Source organism: Argiope bruennichi, chromosome 11, assembly GCF_947563725.1.
Source record: "Argiope bruennichi chromosome 11, qqArgBrue1.1, whole genome shotgun sequence".
NCBI classification, from domain to species: Eukaryota; Metazoa; Arthropoda; class Arachnida; order Araneae; family Araneidae; genus Argiope; species Argiope bruennichi.
In genome coordinates, this window is record NC_079161.1 from 92,132,361 (window position 1) to 92,155,307 (window position 22,947).

The 22,947-nt window shown below is 26.2% G+C and overlaps 1 protein-coding gene across 2 annotated transcripts in view; it reads right to left on the bottom strand.

Moving 5' to 3' along the window:
- LOC129957275 (1-phosphatidylinositol 4,5-bisphosphate phosphodiesterase classes I and II-like) overlaps nucleotides 1-22,947 on the bottom strand; it is a 67,329-nt gene that overhangs the window by 39,847 nt on the left and 4,535 nt on the right. For both annotated transcript variants that reach the window (XM_056069534.1, XM_056069535.1), the window contains exons 2-14: nucleotides 17,993-18,070; nucleotides 14,966-15,034; nucleotides 13,404-13,544; nucleotides 11,900-12,033; nucleotides 10,929-11,013; nucleotides 10,746-10,846; nucleotides 8,226-8,392; nucleotides 7,002-7,148; nucleotides 5,916-6,073; nucleotides 4,771-4,850; nucleotides 3,740-3,824; nucleotides 3,396-3,480; nucleotides 1,973-2,229 (exon numbers count right to left, since the gene is read on the bottom strand). In XM_056069534.1, coding sequence (XP_055925509.1) covers nucleotides 1,973-2,229; nucleotides 3,396-3,480; nucleotides 3,740-3,824; nucleotides 4,771-4,850; nucleotides 5,916-6,073; nucleotides 7,002-7,148; nucleotides 8,226-8,392; nucleotides 10,746-10,846; nucleotides 10,929-11,013; nucleotides 11,900-12,033; nucleotides 13,404-13,544; nucleotides 14,966-15,034; nucleotides 17,993-18,070 — 1,587 coding nt within the window. The remainder of the gene's footprint in view (nucleotides 1-1,972; nucleotides 2,230-3,395; nucleotides 3,481-3,739; nucleotides 3,825-4,770; nucleotides 4,851-5,915; nucleotides 6,074-7,001; nucleotides 7,149-8,225; nucleotides 8,393-10,745; nucleotides 10,847-10,928; nucleotides 11,014-11,899; nucleotides 12,034-13,403; nucleotides 13,545-14,965; nucleotides 15,035-17,992; nucleotides 18,071-22,947) is intronic.

Here is a 22,947-nt window from a genome sequence, read left to right on the forward strand (position 1 = left end):
TTAATCTACCACTTCGAGCTAAAATAATTTTTCAAATCCCCATTGCTTGAGTTAATTTTACATGTCCTTTTTGATTTAAAAAAAAAAAAATGTTTGCATGTTCTGCAATGGCTCAAATATTATTTCAGTTCAAAGTAGTAGTTAAATAAGACTTAAGAATAAATTGCTTTGTATTTATAGAAGCTATAAAAGATTTTTAGCGAAATATGAACATACATATGCATACTTATAGTTTCCATATACAATAATTCACTTTTTTTTACTATGCCATTTAAATAACTTTCAGATAAAGATATTTTATATATCGATGTTGGACAAACTTTTTTTTATTTGATATAAATAATCCATTCCAATACTCCATAAATATTATTTAACCTTTTCATATATATATATAAGTCTAATAACAAAATGTATATATTTGTTTGCATCCAGTATTTTATAATATAGATAAAGGGTCTTCTAACGAATTTTTTAGCAGCTTATAAGAAGATCTAAAAACTATAAGAATTTTTGTGATGAAAGCAAAAATTTTAAGGGATAAATACCATAATTTATGATGTAATCAGCCTCATTTACAGTATAAAACACCAAGAGTGGTCCCTCTAAAACTTCCTCAGATACTTTTTAATAAATATACTTCTGTGTTATTAACTGCTTGCCATTGGTGAATGATATTTGTTACAGTGTGAAATTCATTGATGGGACACAGTCAATATACAATAAACCAGAACACAGAATGTGCATTTTTGATTTCTTTTTTTCAACTGATTAAAACCAAAATGTGACAAAATTTATAATTAGGATCACAAAATTACATACCAAATTTCATGCATTTAAGTCATTGTGTCTTTTAAATATCTAATATACATTCAAATGAAACTAGAGACAGATGGTCAACCCCTTGACAAATCTAATTCTAAATTTGATACATATCTACACTTTAAATGATAAATCAGTGTATCAAATTTTATCCATTGAGCTCTCAGTTGTTGTGTTAATTTATATTTTTGTAGTGGGACAGACAGACTTGCATCGAAGAGATTGTTCAAAATTGAAAGAAATCTATAGATGTAGAGATCATAAGTTGGACTTTTTTTCCATGTAGCTCAAAGCATTTTGATCTTTCTGTGAATAGAAAAAAGGTTCTCCTTAAAACATTTCCTCAATAATCTCGGATTTCTCTCCCTCTTTCAAAAACATTTTTCATTTCATTACAGCTTTTACTTTACAGGTAACTCTACAAAACTTTTTACTGTATTTTTATTATGACATATCACACATTTTTCTCATTTGACTTTTTGCCTGATCTCCTTTATTTTTGGAGGTATTTTTTGAAACTCCCTCATTAGTTACTTTACTATAGGCAAGTATTATTTACCTGATTAGCAAGTTGCGGTTTTGAATTTAAAAATCACCCTATATTATATATACCAATAACCAATCACCCTATATTATATATACCAATAACCAATCACCCTATATTATATATACCAATAACCAATCACCCTATATTATATATACACACAAAGAGATTTAAAATATTGAAAAGCATCAAAATATTGATTATTTTTTATGAAAGCAATATTTTCTCTCAATGTTCACAACAACTAATACAAAATAAATCAAACTCAGTAAAGACATTCTGCTAGGTCACCCTATTTAGACCACTGAAAGGACAAAGCATTTCAAAATAAAATGGAATTAAATATAAATAACAATACAAACATGAAAGATAATGATAATATAAAATACAAAAAAAGAGTAATTATCTAAAAGATTAGCTACAGGAAAGTCTTTGTGCATAAATACATAAAATAATTCTAAATTATAATAAATACAGATTTCTAGCTACACAGGATTGCTACATTTCCCAAAATATGCCATAATGCATCTTTTGGAGCAAAAAAATAACACTTAAATCTTACTTTAGGAATTACAGTAATATATAAAAGCAAAATATCCGATGGCATACTTCATTCTGATCACAAGTCACTTCCGCATCAACTTGCTCTTCTTCATCAGACCCAGAGTCAGAGCCAGACTCATCCATTTCAGAGGGAACCCTCTCCATTTCAGGCCCACCATTCGTTAAGGGCCCTGTCTTAGAAGAGCTCCTCGGCTCATCACTTGTGGAGGGAGTCAGCTTAATCTTTTCAGGAGTACTGGAGGGTTGGACAGAAGGCTCCTCCTCTTTCTCAATGGCAGTGGTGGATTTGGCAGAGGACACACCTACAAAAAAGAAAAATTTTATTCAGCTTTTTTTTATTGGATTAATGAATACACTACTTTTTACGAGAAGCATTATGATATATATCATAAACTGTACTGAGAAATCAAGGATGACCTTTGATTTAATAACACCTCATTTTAAACTTCCACACCACACTAATAAGAGGACATTTGGATGTACCAAGTAAGTTTTAGACCTATATCTTCCAGTCTTGAAGGCAAGAATATGCAGCTACACCAAAAAAAAGACCTCAAAACTAAGTTCCAAGGAAAAAAAATATTTATAAATTATTTCATTTTCGATATATTTTAAATTTAAATCTTGCATATAATGAAGACAATCTTTTTCACATCTTTCAAATCAATTTTCGATCATTTAATAATAAATTAAATAACTAACTTGATAAATTTTTGCTTAGTAAAAAAAGACAGTAAAATAAAAATATTATCTACATAATTTGAATATTTAATACTTGAATATTAAATTAAAATTTTAACATAAATTATTTGCTTAATATATATTATATTCTAACATTACTTTCTTACAATTCTTATATTTATTATACAGAGTTAAATTCGACTTGCTTTACAATCTATTTTTTGAGGTATCTTACAATCGAGATTACAAGAGATTTCCCTCTATAAACAGTCCTTACCCATTAGCATGAGACAAATTTAAGAATTTCCAAAATATGAAGAATGTATTGATTTAAAAGCCAAATTAGAAGCAGTAAATAAATTTAGATTATTAAATAATTTACATAACTTTGTTGCAATTATAAGAGATTTCCCTCTATGAAAAATAGCAATGCAAACTACATTAGTCCTTTCCCATAAGCATCTGACAGATTTAAGAATTTCCAAAATATGAAGAATGTATTGATTAAAAAGCCAAATTAGAAGAATTTAATAAATTTGTCTCTGATAAAGAGGGATAAAGGTCCAATTTATGAAATGAGCATGAATGAAAATTCAATGATTACCTTATGATAGATTTTAACAAATATGTCATATACATACATCAAATAATTCGAATAACTTTTTTTTAAAAATGCAAATTCAGTCAAAGATTATGAAATATTTGATAAAATTATTGTTGACAACTTGAGAAGACAATTGGAATTCTGCAGGCTGATTAAATGAGAGGAGAGAAAATTAATGCTTACTTTTAGGATAATGCTTTTTCTTATTTTTTATTAAAATCTTTCTCATCAGCTGGTTAGGTGATGGCAGTGGTGTCTCAGGCTTTAGCTGTAAATATATATAAAAAAATTAAGTGCATCTTTAAAAATAAAAAATAAAATCAATGCTATGAAATAAGATATAATGTATATTTTAGCAATGTAATAATGTAATGTTTCCAAAAACTGAAATGGGTTACTCATGATGTCTGAGAATTTTTTTCTTTCATTTGATGGAATGAGACTTTTAAGAATATTATACATATATCTTCACATTAAAAGAAATAGTAACGTTCTTAGTAAATAAGAATTTTACATAAATTATTTACTTCATAATTAGGTAGTGGTTCTGTTAATAGTAAGTCACCCAAAATTTTTGTACAGTAATTGGCCATTTTTGCTTGCTGTTTAGGCCTGAAAATAAAAGAAAAAATATGTAAATATTTAAAAATACAAATATAAAAGGGTTTTTTTTTTTTCACTATTTGCAAATATAATTTCAAAAACTCCAAATAGCTTATCAATTTTTTAAATATTGTATTTTTAGAAAAAGAAGATGTTTATAGTGTTTTTAAGCAAATACAAAATTTTTAATCTCTAAAACCACTGAAATGTAGAGAATATTATTTTTTTAATATATTGTAAAGGCTAAGGTGAAATCAATATGAAAAAATAGATATCTAAATAATAAAAAAATAAATTAAGTCATATACTTTTTCACTTCATTTAAAAAAGTAAATATTGCAACCTTTTCATTATTGTAATTTAAATAATACAGAAAAATTGGTATTAACATATTTTTAGAAATTTTGGCAATTTATTATCTAAATTAATTTAGCCAAAAATAGCTGAATGGGTGTGTGATACTTTAAATACATATTACTGCATTCAGCTTTAAAGAAAAATATAGATTTCAAATTAAACAAAGGAGTCTAAATGATGATAATAAATTAAACACAACATTTATATAATTATAAGCATATTTCAGGTCATAATAAGCTTTTCTAACAGCAATCCTCTTTGATATTCCCTGATTCTGAGAAGTTTGTGGCTAATCTTCAACCTCAGAAAGACAATAGCATTTTCTGGGAGATGGAAAAGTACAAAACAGAAAGTAACTGCCAAATTAAAAGGTTTCAACAAATATCATGGTTAATCTTTTAACTTTTAAAAATAAATTCATTGGATGTCCCATAATGCTTAATTACTCAGTTACCTTCTTATCAAGACCAAAAGTTAGTACATAAGCTGATTACTTTTCTAATTTTACAAAAAAAAAAAAAAAAAAAAAAAACATTTCTTAGGCAAAAGTGAGTATAACAGAAAATTGTGAGAAATATTTAATATGAAATCCACTTACGAACAATGATTTTCAAATGACAACAGAACAGGATAATCTGAAGTTTTAAAAGCACTTTCTGCAATAGCTTCAAGCACTTCCTAAGGAGGGGAGAAAAAGGAAAAATATGAGTTTGCAACTATGTTTTAAAGTAGCATTTTCAAAATAATATACGTCTACTCTACACAAATATATTAAAATTCTAATGCCTTATTAGAATAAAATATATACCATCTTATATGCAGATCAAAGTATATATATACAGGTATATATCAAAAGTATATATATATATATCTATGAATTCATGAGTCAAACTTTAAGGATAGGTAAAACACATATAAAGGAGCATAGTTTTTTACAGCAATATGGGGTCAGAGATGAAAAGTGTAGGCAGTAAAACCAAGAAATATTGAAGGGCAGGAGGGCTTTTTACACAGCATTTTTAGAGCAGATGACATACAAGTTTAGAGACATAAGGTTAATTAAAAATGAATTTTTGGGTAAAGAAATGTTGAATAGTTACAGATTTATTTAATTTGTATTACCAAATTGTCAGAAAACAATTTTATTGAGTGTGAGTGATAGTATGTGCATTTCAAACGATTATTAGGTGTTACAGAACATTTTTAATGTGATAGAGGCGATTTATGCTCTCTGGGAAAGCAAACATGCATCTTATGAATGAGACTGTTAATTGTAATAGAAAAGAGGTTACCATTACCATAAACACTACCCAAAATTGGATTACAAAAATTTTTCTATGTTCACACTATTAGTGTTGCGAGAGTGATTCATTTCATATCAAGGATGTGGGCCATTCAATTCTCAGCATTTTTTTGTTTTCCCCAGCTGTACTTTTCATTTCTGACCCCATATTATTGCTATACAAAAGTATTTTTTATATATATATTTTACCTACCCTTAAAGTTTGGACCATGAATTCAATGTTACCCTGTATATATATATATATATATATATATATATATATATCACTCATAATGAAATGGCTGATCAACAACAAATGCTTCAAAAAACATGCTTGACAAATATCAAGTTAGCCTATATGTTACCCATTTTCTTAACTTCCCTGACACACATAACCCATAAAAATATAACCCTATTTTAACTTAAAATCATATGTATATCCTTCATACTGTTTCACTTACTTTCAGTAGGACTTCTGTCACCACTGTATACCCGTGAGTGATAATAGGTTCTTCATCAGAATACTTTCCATTCCAGCAGTCCAGTTCCACACAGCGACAACCAGAAAGAAGACATTGGCGATAAATTTCAACGGAAGACTTACCAGTAAGCTGGTGGCCTGAAATATGCATGAAGAACAAATGTTACACCGAACAAAAACACATCAGTTATATAAAAACATAGTTACCATTTGTTTTTAAAAATGAAGTTTTTTTTTTTTTTTTTTTTTTTTTTTTTTATAGATTCTGATAATTTCAGTAAACAAAAATTTTTAATATATCTTCCCCAAAAAATGAATTATATTTTTAAAAGAAAAAAAAATCATGGTGATATGACCATAATGAAGATTTTGCTCTAAAATATTTGAAATTCTTCAAATAATTTGGAGTGCCTCTAACTCAGATACAACAAAAAACCAATTGAAAACCAAGACACATATTTAGAAAACAAAGGGGGGTGGAAAGGAAAATTTTGCTGTGCATTTAATCATTTTTACAATTGATTAAATATAGTAGTAATACAATATCAATATATAAACACACGCCAAAATTCAAAATAAAAATATTACCTCTGTACATTCAAAATCTGAATTTGTTTTCAATCTAAATAAGCTGCCAATTAATAATTACAGCCCAAAATTAACTCTTTGTACCACAACAATATTTAAAAGATACAGATATCATTGTAATCAGATTATTTCTTCTGATAGTATTCAGAAAAAGAGTGTAGCTGTAACATTAAGCAATAGATATTAACTAAAGGAAGAAACAAAAATTCTTTAATGTATAGATCAATTCCACTAATTAAATATTTCTTTAATACCTATAAATCTAGTAAAAGGATCATCCTACATCCCAAGTAGTAACCAAAATGTATTGAAACAGCATGTGGTTAATCATAATATTATATAGATAGATAGATAGATAATCTGCAACAAATTTAAGAAATACAATTGTATAAATAACAATTTAAGTACAAGCTGACGTAGATATGTTTATGGAGATACCATTTAGAAAATCTTGCAACAATTCTATATAGTTACTTACCTGTGAGATAAGTGTTATGAGATGAATTGATGAAATAATGACTCAGTGGTTGGTCCATGTCCAGATTCAAGTCAAATTTTTCAGGTGCAACAATTACATTGTCAGAACCCATAAGGTACCGTAAAAAACCATCCACTGATAATAAACCTGCATAAGCAAAGTAAAATAAATGTATTGGACAAATTTTTATGAGCACAAAATTTTTTATTTTTATAGCCTAAAATTCCAAAAAAATAAGATTATTGGTGCCAGCAAAGGTAAACATATATATATATATAATTGACTAGATATTCTTTTTTCACACACACACACATCCAAAAAAAAACTTATCTGGACTTCCATTCCTGTGCTTTTTAAAAATTAATGTTTCTTATACTTTTAATCAGAGGCATTCATTACACCAAACAGCATTACAGATCTACTCTCTCGATTTCTAAAATCTGTCTTGGTACTATAAAGAAAATATTCTGAAATTTCATTTTTGGCTCTTCCAAGCTTTGACATTATTTCTAAAATGATAGTATAGTCTAGTTAACTCTTAATTAGAACATGTAAAATTAGTAAAAACTATAAAGAGTAGACAATGAAAAGTTTACAAAAATGACTGATTCTTTCTTCTGAAAGTTTCTAATATCTAATACATTCATTTCTAAGATAAAAACAACAATATATGAAAAAGAAGAAAAATCACATTTCAATCTAAGGTCTTTTAGAGACTAAAAGAAAGTCTGTAATGATCACCATACTATTTTCTTTTTCTTGGTACATAATAAAGTAAAGAAAGATATATTGTTTAGAATTTAAAAATCTTAATTTACACTCTTTTTTTTAATTAAGTATTATGTTTATTAAGACTTCACTTCCCAAGCAAAAGAAAAAGTCTTTTTTAAAAATTATTTAACAATCTTTCTGAATGCAGAGATTCTGCCCTGCTATTTAACTTTTTCTCATGTTAGTAATATTAGTTTTGCAATTGTTTTAATAATGACATTTTTAACATAAAATCTATCATTTCCAAGTGCTAATTTTCAATATGCACATTTCTAACAGACATAGTTAGATTATTTATCTCTAATTAATTTCTGAAAAGTTGTTGTAAAGAATAGTTGTTTTTAAAAAATAATATGCAACTTAGTATTGCTCTTACTTTATAAAATGTATAGAAGAAATAAATGGCAAATAAATATATGCAAGAATCCAAAAGAAAACAGCATTTTTAATTACCTTTCTGTGCATAGCTCTTGTGTGGTTCATGTGCAGCGATGAGGTCTCGAACACGTCCAGGATCAGCATATGGATAAAGAATTTCATTTAGGCGAGGATCTCTCTGTTCTTTGTTTAGAAATTCCACCATTTGATCGACTGTCATGCCTTTCTTTCTACTACCCGTCCTGTAATCCAATTTAAAATATACTTTAGAATTTAATATTCAACTAGAAATTTATTTTAAGAATAAATTTATTTATTTCATGAGAGTTTTCATGCCAGATAAGAACTTTACACTGTTTTTATTAAATACAATATTTATAAGGAATTTAATTATAAAGGTAGATTTATAAAATAGTAGTGGTTTATTCACATAGGCTACATAGGTTAACCCTTTAAATTATACCAAAATATTACTTATTCCATTTTTAGCATTTTTTTTCTGTATGGAAATTTTGATAACCTTAAACAACAAGAGTTAAAAATTTGTTTTAGAAGCATATTTTATAACTGAATTAAGTTGCACAAATTTATTTACATTCTAAAAAAATCTCAATTAAAGTTGAAAGAATGTTTAGAGTTAAATTTCCTGCAATTACAGGATCAAAAAATCACTTAATGATTATGGGGAATAAAATAAAATACAAATACAGTAAAAAAATACCAAACTGAATCAAAATACTGAACCAAAGCTAAGCAGTTATCCCTAAACAAAAGAAAACTCAGAAATTAGCATTCTTCTTTTCTTTTTCTCTTTTATTTATTTCCTTTTCCTAATTTTTTTAAGACTTTGTTTTCTAATCGATTATACTAGAGTTGATATTACTTTCGAACACTTGCTACACTTTATTTTCTTTAATTCTTAATACAAATAAATTATATTATTTTTATAAAGGTAACTGTTTACCATGGAGAAAAATATACATTTTTAAAGTGCATTCTTCAATCAGCCCTTCAAAAAAAGTTCAAGTCAGTAACTTAACAAAACTGAAATTAAAATGGAATGATTTATCCATTTAAGAATATCAATAAATGCATATTACTGTACTGTATACCATAATACCAATGCAAAACTAGTATTTGCAAATTTAGAAATCAGCAACAAAAAAGAAGTCAATTAAAAATGGAAAATAAAAAACAAATGATATTTTGGGTTTCAGTTACTTCTTTGGCCTAAGTAATTACCTAATACTGATTACTACTGGCTTTCAACAAACAATAAAAAAAAAATTTAAAAAATATATAATAAAATTTATAATACATTTTACCGTTAATGAGGAAATAAAAAGACATAGAATCAAGGCAAAAAACATTCTTAAGTAATACTTTACAACTTTTGACAAGATGTATTTTTCAAAGATGAACAGCATTGATATATCAAATGGTATAAATTTTGTGAATATCAAGTAGTGCTACATATAAAATACAATTATCTTTTTAAACCCCATCTAAAATACAAAAAACTTAAAATTAGATAAAGTCCATTGTTACACAATGAATGTTAATAGAAAATAGTAATGAATAAATGGGAAGATAAATATTAATTAGTTAATAACAAAATTTTTGTGAGATAATCATATGAAAATCTCTCATCACAATAAAAAAAAAATTGATAACATATAAATAACCATTCCTGTTATAAATTTCATATTTAAAAAAAGCAAAATGTTACTAGGATTATATTTTCATTCAAATAAACTAACAACTTATATCTGGAAAAAAAATGGCATTGAAAATTTAGAGTTTTCAATATAATGATAAAATTTCTAAAAAAAAATAAGTACATACAAAATACTTTAAAAGTATTATTAATCCCTAATAATGATTATTAAGTTAATTTTTCCATATAAATATTTAATAATTATTAGAAGCACAAAAGAATAATTACAACACAATAATATTGCTTTACGTTAAAAATTAGAGCTTTTATAATAAATGGCAATTTCTTTTATTTTACAAAATGAATTTATATTTAAACGCACAAAAATGAAAGGTTAGATTGAAAGTATACTCTTCAAATGCAATTAAGTAATATAATGAAACACAGAGAATTACCAATTATCAGTGGAATTAGGTGACAAGACAGTAGCCGTTCAGCAAATTCCACGGATAATCCACAAAATGACTGAAAAAGGCACAATTCAACACAAAAATATTTCTGAAAATTTTTTAATTTACAACAGGGGGCCTAGACACACAATTATAACTTATCAACAATTGGATTTCTATACTTACATAATAATGATTTTTTTTTTTTACAAGACAAAAAAAGCATTTGTGTGTGTGAATGTTAATTTTTTGTGTGTGACTGAAAATTTTCTAACATTTTGGGATTAATAACTGTTGATGATCAAGTTTAACTGATCATAACAGCAAATGAATAATAAAAAAACATTTTTTTAATTCAAGATATAACAGCAATTTATTAAAAATTATCATTCACTAAAATGAAAAATCAAGGCATTTTCTTAAAAGAAAAGAGAGAGAGAGAAAACAGATTATCAGTAAGAGTCAGTATTAGGAAATAATTTTACTTACAGCCGTTCAAATATGACATCAACTTCTTCTCTTCCAGTTAAATAACGATAGAAATTTTGGAAGATTTCAAATGAAAATTTTTCAGGGTTTATGGTATCATTCTGCAAACAAAAACCACATTATGGTCATTCATAAGGGTAACATCAAGATACTCTTACAAGGAAAATTTTAAAATGTGTTTACCTTTCCAGTAGCCACACCACAAAGTTCTAAAGCTTTTTCCACTCTTTTCTTATCTTCTTTATTTTGAGCAAATAGTTTAACAACACTAAAACAAAATTTTTATTATTAAATAATTAACAATAATAAACATAATATTTGAAAAAAAAATCATTTCAGCCAAAGCATTTAGTTTTTGACACACGATTTATGGAAAAACTAAATTTCACATAATATGAAAATTTACATTGCCGATACGCACAGTTACTATAAAATAGAGTTTTATATATTTAATGGATTTTTTAGCTCAACAAGCCTTTTTCACTTTTTATACAAGGAAAAAATATTGTAATTGTCACAACATTCAAATTTGAAATGTTGATGAACCTCCACACTTCAGATCTGAGTACATAAAACATTTTTGATATAATAAGGTTTGAGGAAGAGGAAAAAATAGTTTAAATTGAAAAATAGTTTGTTGATTTTTTTTTAATGGGGGAAGGTTATTAGTTTTCAAATTGAAGTGACTAAGTACACTTCATTTATTGTTTCAACATATGACGTTGAGAGCAGAACTTTTTTATTCAACATTTTTCTTCAGTGACAAAAATATGCTTGTTATACGAATACTTTTAAATCTATGTGCACTATTTAAAGTTCATAATGCTTTTCGTGTATTTTTTTTATTTTAATTTAAGTGTAATGGAATTTTTATATATCATTAGGTTATTAATTATAATATTTACAATATATAATAATGCAATACATCAAAGAAATAGAAGAAACTTTTTATTCAGCTTCTTTTTCTGCAGAGACAAAAATATGCTTGCTATAAGTACACTGTTTAAAGTTTATAATGCTTGTCTGCATTATTTTATATTAATTTTAAATGTAATGGAATTTTCATAGATAATTAGATTACTGACTGTAATATTTAGAATATATAATAAAGCAACACATCAATGAAACATAAAAGCTACAAAAGGAAAATTTACTTTTTTACAGGAACTTTTCCATCTCTGTCTACCATAAGTCTTATCTTAGTGTACAGCTTCTCTAAAAAAGTTGTTGCAGGAGCATTCAGAGCAAGTAAATTATATGCCATCTTCATGAGAGCATCTGTCCAATCCTGGAACAAAGAGACTCAGGTTAACCCTTTGTGGCACAGTGTTCCATTACATAAAACACCTAAGTTCACTTCTAAAATTATTAAATTCAATTATAAATAAAAAATAATAAATTTAGAATTCCCTTTTAACTTTCTTTTTTTAATAATAGACGACTGTTTAAATTAAGCAGATCCATAATTGTCAGCTATATCTTGCTATGTAAAAGCCTACTTTTTCAAGGACTTTTGTTAATTTTTTTCTAGAGAAAAATAATTATTGGGAAAAAAATTAATATTATCTCAGTGACTGCATCTTAAACCATAGATTCTATTATTTTAAAAAATTTTAAAGAGAAAGCATATGTATAATCGTTCAATAAAATTAAATGTTCCATCAGCTGGAACACTGTGCTAATCGCTATGCAGCAGGATGTTATGATGGAAAAAGAAAACCTATGTCTCCATTTCCTGTTCTTTTCTCTTTATCACAGAAAATGGACTCAATTCAAGAAATATTTTTCAGAAGGGTTAGAATTCTTGGAAATTACCAACTCTTACTTTGAGTCTCTGAAGTTTTGAAGGTTTTTTTATCAGTATCTATCTTTGGTCATCTTTACTTAGCATGAAGTTTTCTGCTCTTTATTTTGAGTTTTGTTAAAATTTGTTTTATATAATTGTGTACATATCATTATAATTTATTTTTTTATTTTAAATATAAATGTAGTTGTTTAATTATAAATCGTTATATTGAGAATTGAAATTGTAATGAATAAATGGAAATTAATTGTATTGAAGACATGAATTAGGTCTTTCCAAAGCACAAAAAAATGTTCAAGCAAAGACTGCAAATAGCAAATCTGAGTATGGCCCCTTGTAGTGTACCTGGGATCATTCTAAATCTGCTACACAAGTATAAAGTAGTGTTTTTTTTTTTTTTTTTTTTTTCCTTTTAAAGTACAAATCAAGTTATTTTACTCATTTTTTGTGCTTCACTGTAATACTCGCTTAGTTAACACTTTTTGGAGTTCTAGTGGCACTGTGTTCTAGCTGATGGAACACCCACAGAATCAAAACAATGAGTACACGAAATTTAACCTGTGTACTCCTTTAGACCTAAATAAGTTACCTACAACTTTCTTTTTGTTTGAGTTTAAAATGTAAAGGGTAGTGCAGTGCAAAGGGTTAAGTACATATGTGGCAAGATACATAATCTTCAATGTTAGATTCAATATAACATTAGATACTCATACATAGTGAACTATTAGTGGAACCAGTTTCAAATTTGGAACCCACCAATTCCAAAGACGTTTCAAAAACAATACAAATCAGTTTAAGAATAAATTTAATGAAAAGAAACGAAGCAAATAGCAAGAAAACATGAAACTACTTACTTGAGCAATTTCTTTCCCAATACAGCAGAAATTTAGAAAACTAATGTTGACTAGGTCAGGTCCATACACAACAGTAATAGTTTTATCTTCCAAGAGTACATCAGGTGGCCCCATTGTAACAGAGTCTCGCAATTTCCCTTCCTGCAGACATAAAAAAAAAAAAATCCTTATTCCTTCCAGCATTTAATATCTGGTAAAAGACTATATTTAGTGCCTTATAAAAGATAAAGATTATTTAAAATGGCATCTCATCAAAAAATGTTTGCATTATAACGTTTTATCCATAATGATATGTTTAATTATTACAAAATGGATCACCAAGGTTACTTAATGTGAAAATTGAAGATAAGAAAGAATTAAAGTAAAAAACTTTTAATTTTACTTTATAAAAATTATAAAGTAAAAAAATGCAGACAAAAACTTTTAAAAAAATACTAATTTATGATATTAAGAATTGTTTTTTAAACTTTACAAAAGTCTTTGGAATCATTAAGAATTTTCTTTCACTCTGATTTAAATGTGAAAAAAAAAAAAAAGAAAGAAAGAAAGCACGATATAGTTACAGTTATCGAAGAGGGGAGAAAATAGAAACAGTATAAATCAAATTTTAATGAAAAAAATAATTACATTCTTTATTTACTCTATTCTTTTTTCCCCATCATAAACAAATTCTGGTTCAATATTAATTATCTAATGTGCAATTGTTTATGACTAATTACATTAACATTCCATTTTGTAGCTATAATACAGCTGTTTAGGAATGCACCTTGTAATTTTGAATCAAGTTAAGAAACACTTGAATTGGTCAAATTTCCATATATCAAATGAAAAAAGATGGGTCATTTCAACACATTTCAAATGTAGCATGTCTGCATATAGGAAACAGGTTCTGAAACTCAGCAATTATAGTGGATAATAAAAATTAAATATTTTATTAAAAAATAACAGAAAAATATCCTATGCAAGTTATATTAAATTAAAAATCAGATTATATCAAAGGATGCACATAATAATAGTAAGTAAAGATTATAAATTTCACACTTTATAACAAAGTGTTTTCTTTTAAAGTATACCTTTTTTATGCATTATGGTAACAATTTGTAATCCTCAAGCTTGATTTAAATTACTATAAACTCAGAAACTAATATAAATTTCAGAAACTAATGCTAAATACTAAAATGTAATAAGGAAATTTTCTTGTATAATAAAAACACAAGGTAATTTGTTCCTCATGATCATCATTTTTTTTAATGTTCAAAAGACACAGGAAGTGAGAAATAGACAAAATAAGGAAAAAATTATATCATGCTAGATGGAATGAAATAAAAAGTGAGTTTTTCCCCAAGAATTAATTGGATTAATTTTTAGTTAAAGCATTCAACATTGTTATACAAAACTCTTATTAATTTATGTTTGCTGCACAAACTTCTGCAATTATTTCAAAAACTTATACTTTTTACTTCAAAAATCTCCTTTCCCTTTAAAAAAAATAATTATTAAATAATAAAATAAAATAAAATAAACACAAAACATATAAATAAATTATAGATAAATCAGTTTACCTTCGGCACACGAGAGTATCTGCCAGTTCTGACATCTCTCATGCACGATACCTCTAGGAATTCAGTTTCCTAAAAGAAGAAAAAGGATTAATTCAAATAAAATACAATTTGCATTAAATTAATACAAAATAAAATACACAGCTATTTGCATGAAATATATCTTTGATACTAAAGTAATTCAGCATTCACTACAAAAAAAATAGGTGTAATCTTTATACATTGTTTTTTTAGTATGAATGTAGGAGAATGATAATCAGAATCATGTTTAAAAATTAGTGCAAGAAGAAAGGAAGTGAAACAAACAAACAAAAAATGTTTAAATGTTGTAAAACTGTAAAACACTCGATCTTATAAAAATGTTGAAAAACAGATTGGTATAACAATTATATATATATATATTAGCTTTTACATTAATATGGGAAAGTAATGCATAATTATTCATCCAATACAAAGAATTGTTAATTGCTGGGAAAAATAAAAATATATAATTATTTTAAGTTGAATTCTCCCATTTAATTAATTTGCACCTTCTTACTACTTTGCAGGTATTTTTAACAATCAAAATTAAATAAATAAATATCAAAATTATGCACCATTTTGAACGATAAGTGACAGTCACCATCTGAGTGCAAAGATTAATTGTGAAAAAAGAAATAACTTTAAGAAAAAATATCTCAAAGACAAAACACATGTACTACTGCAAATAAGATTTGTAGAATCACATTTATTAGCACTGAACAATACAATTATCGGAGAGATAAATAAATGAAGGAAATGCTGTCAATAGCAGTAGCACACAGATGTGAAAGAAAATAAAATTGAACCTGAAAAATATGTATTTTCAATCAAATGGTTTTTAAAATAAGTCTTATAAATGCATACATTATCTTAATACATGATTGTATAACTAATTTTTATATCTTGAATTTTTGTAAATTATGTGGATCAACTAAATGGCAAATGCTATAATCTGCTTTATATTATCAGAATCATCTGGTCTAAACTTGCATATTCGGATGTACACAAGAATATTGTTCAATTTTGTCCTATTTTATTAATGTAATCATATTTGAACAAGAGAATAATCTGATTCTTCATTTTCAAGCAACATTGATAGATATTCATGAATTTTTTTGCTTCATGGAAAAAAGAGCATGCAAGACCAGAACTCCTGCATGCTTCCAAAAATCCATTTCCCCAAAGCATCATATCACTCCTCAGGATGGGATTACATTCTTTTGTTTGGATCGGTTTACATCCAGATAAAAGAAGTGACCATGCTGTTAAGTCTGACTTGAGATCTGTAGAGTAGACATAAGCCACAATCATTTACGATTTTATAACAAAAGGAAAATGGATAAAAATGGATTGATTTGAGTTTGAAAGACAAAACTGAAATTCTTAACAAATATGAAAGTTCACCAAAAATCAGTCATTGAAATGCTGAATCATAGTTGAAAATTTCACAGCCTCTTTATAAAATTTATGAGCTTGCCTCTTTATAAAATTTATGAGCTTTTTTGATCATGTTCAAGCAATAAACATTAATGATTCTGATGAAGACAAATTAATGGAAGAAAACACAAGAAATTTTAAAATCATTCAGCAACTGATAATTTGAAAATCAACATGCAAAGTCATTAAACAAAAATAATGATATGAGTATGAATACTTTCATTATGAGAGAAAGAATAACTGAATAATTATGTTAAAGAATAACTGTCGATAAATATTAACTGAAGAATTTTTAATTGTTATTTTTTAAAATAAATTATAAATAACCCTAATTAAATGTTTTTCCCTCTTTTTTCTGATGTAATTAAAATCTAGTTGATTTTTATTCCACTTGATTTATGTTATCAAAATTCTGAAGGCCCAAGATGATCACATTAAGCCACAACCATTGTATTTTTTATTAAAAAATTAATATATTATAATGACGTTTGACAATAGAAGAACAGAAAGAATAAAAGTAAAGTATACTCTCTAGAGAAATCAAACAATTAATAACTAGTAAACATTAATATTTTTATTTCTAAATCTATCAAAAGAATCTTATCCTAGAAATTTATAAATGTAATCTTTTAATTAAATCAAATATCATATTTTGCGATGTTTATTATTATTTCAATCAGCAGAATAGCAAAGGTAAATGGCTCTCAGATATAATATAATTATTTTGCAAACAGTCATCACCAATGGCTTGTTTAAAAGTAAAAACTGCTTCAGGCAGAATATTATTCCTTGCTCGTCATATTAAAAAAAGTGTTATAGATACACCAATGTTTGGCCTCCACAGTACACAGAACATTTAACTTTTCTTGCACAATGGTTTCAATCCATATATAAGAATGTATAAAAAACCTGAGATACTGAAATAATACTATCTGATTTTTGTTGTTGAAATTAATTGAAAGTTTGACAATTATTGAATTCAAATAATTCAGTAATTTGATTTACAAGATCAATAATAGGTACATATTAATTGTGAAAGAGCAAAAACTCGCCAACTGTAGCACCAAAACCAAACTGGCATTGCAATCCCACCAACACGTTTCTAACATATGGGGAAAAAACAAGCATCTGTTTATACTGCTTATATAAAGTTTGTTTCATTAACAAATTACCAATCCTCCAATGTTAATTAATAAGTACCCAATTACAAGTTCAGGCTTAATCTAATTTTCATAAAACAACTTTGGAAAATAGATGGTCTTGAACAAACAATTTCAGATATGAGCATAACTCTGAATGGATTGTAATTAGTGACAAATCATTCACAGTATTTCCTTTTATCTCAAAAATGGATTCAGTATTATTATCTCGAATCTCATTTGAACATTTTAGATAAGACATTGTAGCAAAGAATTATAGAATAGGAGAGATCAACAAATTTAAAATAACATTTATATATAAATTAAAGCAAATATCCAGAAAGATTCTATCACAATATTTCTCAAAAAATGTTAATTTTTTAGAAATGATATGTAATTTTGTATGTTATGTAATTTCTTAGAAATCGCATACTTTGTTTTGATCTGTCCAATACAGAAAAAATCCTTTCTCGTCCACCTTAAGCGTGACAGGCGTTCCAACTGTCGAATCCTGAAAATGACCAAAAGAATTTAGATAATATGCATAACAAAAATAAACATTTTATAATAAAAACTACATAATTATTATGTCACAAACAAAAAAGTTGAGAATATAATATAAGCCTCTTAATACTTTTAAATTTGATTTGATATATTAGAATATCAAAAGTATTTTTATTTTATTTTATTCAAAAAGTTACTTCTACACTGTAAATATAGCCTTTCAATAACACTAAAGGTAGCTTCATTTAACAGATTTTATTGCATAATATTATTTTTAGAAAACACTGTGACAAATAAAAGTTAATAGCCCAAATACTGCAACATTTTAGATACCAAAATACTAATAAAAACTGTCATTTTCACTAAAGCTGACAACAGTGGAAAAATAAATATTAATGACTCTTCCAGTGAATACAACAGTTTAAAAATGATCAGTAAATAATAATTATAAAAAATATGTAGCATTAAATTTACTATGAAATGTACCTATTTCATTTTAAATAAATATGAAAACAATATCTGCATTTCTGAAACAGCCTTCAAAACATAATTCTATGTCAATCTATAGATAAGGTTACGAATGGCATAGGATTCAATCGATTCAATATCATAATTTTAAAGTTTGGTAACAATTATATTTCAAATTACTAAAACAGTTTTTTAAAAAATAGACGCTTTAAATTCAAAGTAAATTTATTAATAATTACTTTAAATTTTTTAAATTTTCTGTAACAACATAAACAATGAAGCAAAAGCTTTAAATACAAAACAACAGTCGAAAAAGTTCAACTTCACAATAAATAGAAAACCCTAAGCACATCATCTTAATTTGTGTCTAAAGGATAAAATGCATCTTAAGGATATCAAAGCAACCCTTTCCTAACAAAACAACTTGATATCAAAAAAATTCATTAAAAAAATTACTTCATTTAAGTTACTTACAGAAATTAAGAAGTGATTATTTCAAGAAACTATTTGAATTTTCAAAATAAAACTTTCATAATTGTTAATATAAACTGCATTTTTAATATATCTGAAAATAAATGGACAGAACCTACTTTATAAAAAGAGTTAATAAAGTATATACAAACAGGATATCCCAAAAGGTCATTTATAAATTTTAAGAATAGATTATACATATGAGGCTTTTTAATTCAGAAGATTAAATAAATGAAAAGGATGAATCATATAAAACACACAGCACAGGTTCAATGGAATACTAATTTACAATAGCACAACAACACAATTGCATGAATACAGCATGTACAGCTTTAGATAGCATTTTGAACACTCACTTTAAGCATTCTACAGGTTTCTTATTAAAGTCCTACTTGCCACAAGATCTACCATGACGTAATGTTTTTCATTAAAACATGCAAATGCGTTTTGTGGCAATTGTGAATTTGTATTTTAATTAACCTGCTAGTGTACTTTTTGGTGCAATTCTTTTTATTTCATTCAGTAATAAGTAACTCCTTATAATCAAACTTCATAATTAATCGATTATAAAAATAATTTATTTATGTATGTGTGATCAACTCTTACTTACTTTTTTTTTTTTTTTTTTTTTTTTGCGTGAGGGTGTGTTAAGTGCTTGAACTGAATGTTCTTAACTTCCAGGCATAACAGATATTGCTTGACATATAGTTTCACCATATATCAAACCATATAATTTAGCAAGACAGTTGTGCTTTATAAAATTTAAAATGTTCATTAAATATTGACAATTGAAATTTGGATTAATTTAGAAAGAAAAGAAATATGAAAAGAATTTAAAATGCTGTATTATATCTACATATAATAGTATTTACCAAATTTATGAGAGATTTCAGTTTTTCTAATAAGGAGAGAGTAGATTTTCAATCTGATATTACTCTCATATATTGCCTTTATTATTTTAGGCACCTCTTATAAATAACATCTATATTATAGATTGAAATTTTATAAAATTATTAAATTTTCATATGTTAAATTTTAATTATTTTAGTAAAACTATATAATTATTTCTGTAAAAATTTTAATTTTAATTTCTGAATTATTTTTTTTTTTAGTAGTGGCGTGAATAAGGAAATTAATTCAGCAGCTTATTTATATGTTTTGGAAATACTTTCTGCTTATCCTTGAAGAAAGATGTTAACGTATTTTAGATATTTCACAAAGTCAATGAAATAACACAAAAGATATTGAACCAATATATTTTAATAAAAATTATTTAAAGAAAAATGGGCACATTTTATTGTTATATTGATCATAAAAATCATAAATATCATTTTCTTTAGAGCAGTATTTGGAATTGCTTTCTTTATTAAAAGCTTATAACTTTTATGTTATATAATATAGGATGCAATAAATATGAACGTTGTAGAATGGCTTAATACCCTTAAATTTAACAATGCTAAGCACAAATTTGCTCAAATTAAACAAATGATTTTATTTATTTTCAAAAAAATATATATTATCATTATTATCTTAAGCTGTTATGCGTAAGAGCGGCAAAAAATTATTATAATGCTAACAATTATGAAAATGAAAAATGCAAACAATAGCAAAATAACTAAAAGAATAATGAAGAAAAACTCATAATAATAAAACAGGAGAAAAATAAATTAAACAAGAGCACAAAAAAGCTTAATAAAAAGTAATTTCCTCTTTCGATTAAATGGGGACATTTTAAAGTTCATATTAATAAACTTTATACATCAATAAAAGAGACAGAGTAGTGTCGACTCTCATTATGCCTAAATAACCTTTTGTAGCACAAGGAAGTCTCAAGTCATAAAAGACTTTCAACTAATTATTTCCTGTGTAGGAGGGAAGTTAAGAAAGAATCACTATTTTCAACCTTCACATTAGCCTTAAGACACATTAAATGACATGGTCACTTTAATTAGTTCTATTTAAAATGAAACTATTCCAAAAGTAAAACTTGAAAAAGCAAAGAACAAAAAACGGTCACATTTTTTTTAAATAATAAAAAGTGAAAGTGAGAAATAAACTTTAAGTATGTTTCAAAATTAATATTGTAAGGGAAAAAAAACTTTGAGACCAAGTCAAATAATTTAGAAAACATGCAATATTCGAAAAATGCATTTTGTTCTTCAGATATACGTAACCACATAAAATATAACTAAAAATGATGGGGGGGGGGGGATATTCTAATTTAATGTTTGCTTAATTTTTTTCCCCCTCCTAATTGTTTCTAAAGAGTCGGATTATGAGCAAGAAGTGGATAGAAATACGCTCAATTTTGAATACATTAGTTTTATTTTTATTACACTCAATCCCTAAGATACAACAATTGCTAAGAAACTTTTCAAATAGTTTCATCTATGTCATAAATGAATTTTTAAATATCTATAATGTTTTTCAAAAGCAAGGAATTTAGATATAGGGAAGCAAAATTCTCAAACTTCTGAAATTTAATTTCATATCTTTTATGAAAGTTTTATCCTCCCCCCCCCTCCTCTGAAGCATAGTCATTACTTTTTGTTCCCGTTATTGTTTTCTGAAATGAAACAAATAGACACCCCTGCATACTAGTACCACCGCTATGTTCAACAGATCATACACACATCAACTGCAGATTATTATTTGGCGAGGGAAAATTGATAATATTCAAAATAGTTATTGATAATAAGTGGAAACTTTTACCATCAATGAAATAGTAAAAATTACTAAGAGAATAGAAAATAATGAGAATCAATCTTTGCAGTGAATTTTCTACTTCTAAATCTACAATTGTAACCCTTTGGAAAAATAATCAATGAGTGGTAATCTCAATCTATATGAAAATTCTTGATGGATAAGATAAAAAAACTTGAGTTTGAAAATGCAGACGAAATACTACAGAAATAGTTCGTCATTCCAAAAATTTCAGTGTAATAAGGACAGTGCTCCAAATAAAGGCAAATGAATTTGAAAAATATTCTGATGCGATGAATTTTGTGAGTTTAAAGGAATGGTTCAAGTCTTTCAACTTCAGATGCAAAGACAGCAGTAAACAGTATGCACAATTTCTTTACAACAGAAAGTGGATAAAAATGTAAGGGGCTTGTTTTAATTATTGTTAAGGAGATAGATGACATATATAAATTTTAGATCCTTTCAACAACCAAATCAAAAATTATCTTCACACTTCAGAGGAAGAAAATGTAAATGGTAGTAAATTTCATTGTTTAATTTTTTAACAAGTGATATGTATTTTGATTTAATATAATCCATTATTAATTATAACTAAGTAATTAGTTCAATATAGAAATATATTCAAGAGTTCTAACAAATTTAGTGTAGCTAACGTTTATAAAAATCAAATATAATAAATACACGTATATAATGAACTTTTGGATAAATCTGTTGAAAGTTCGTAATAATAGGGTTTGAATGTCTTTGATTTATTGCAGTTGTTATTCAAATTCATTTCTAACTTATATAATAATCCTTTGGCTTTGAAAAATTACAATACATAATATATAAAAGATAAAGTTGCTAGTTAAAAACATGACTCTAAGTTTATTTCCTAAAATATTATTTCAATTTTATTTCAATTTTCCAAATATTTCTTAAATTGATTTCCAATATCAATTTATGATTAGATGAGAGAGGTTGTAACAAATACGATTATTTCAGAAAAATACTGTTAAGAGGTTGTTTCTCTTGTATACAAATGAGGGATTTAATTCAGTTAAGTTATTTTAAGGGGTTATTTCAAAGCAATGTGAAAGCTATTTTGGAATAGACATTGACATTTTGAGTAAAGATCAGAAGATGTAAAAGCACCTGAACTATCACTTTTTCAGTAAACTTTTACATAACATTAGTAGAAGTATTTTTGATTTTTGATGTCAGATTTAATATGCACCCAATTCGCTGGATGAAGCTTCTTTC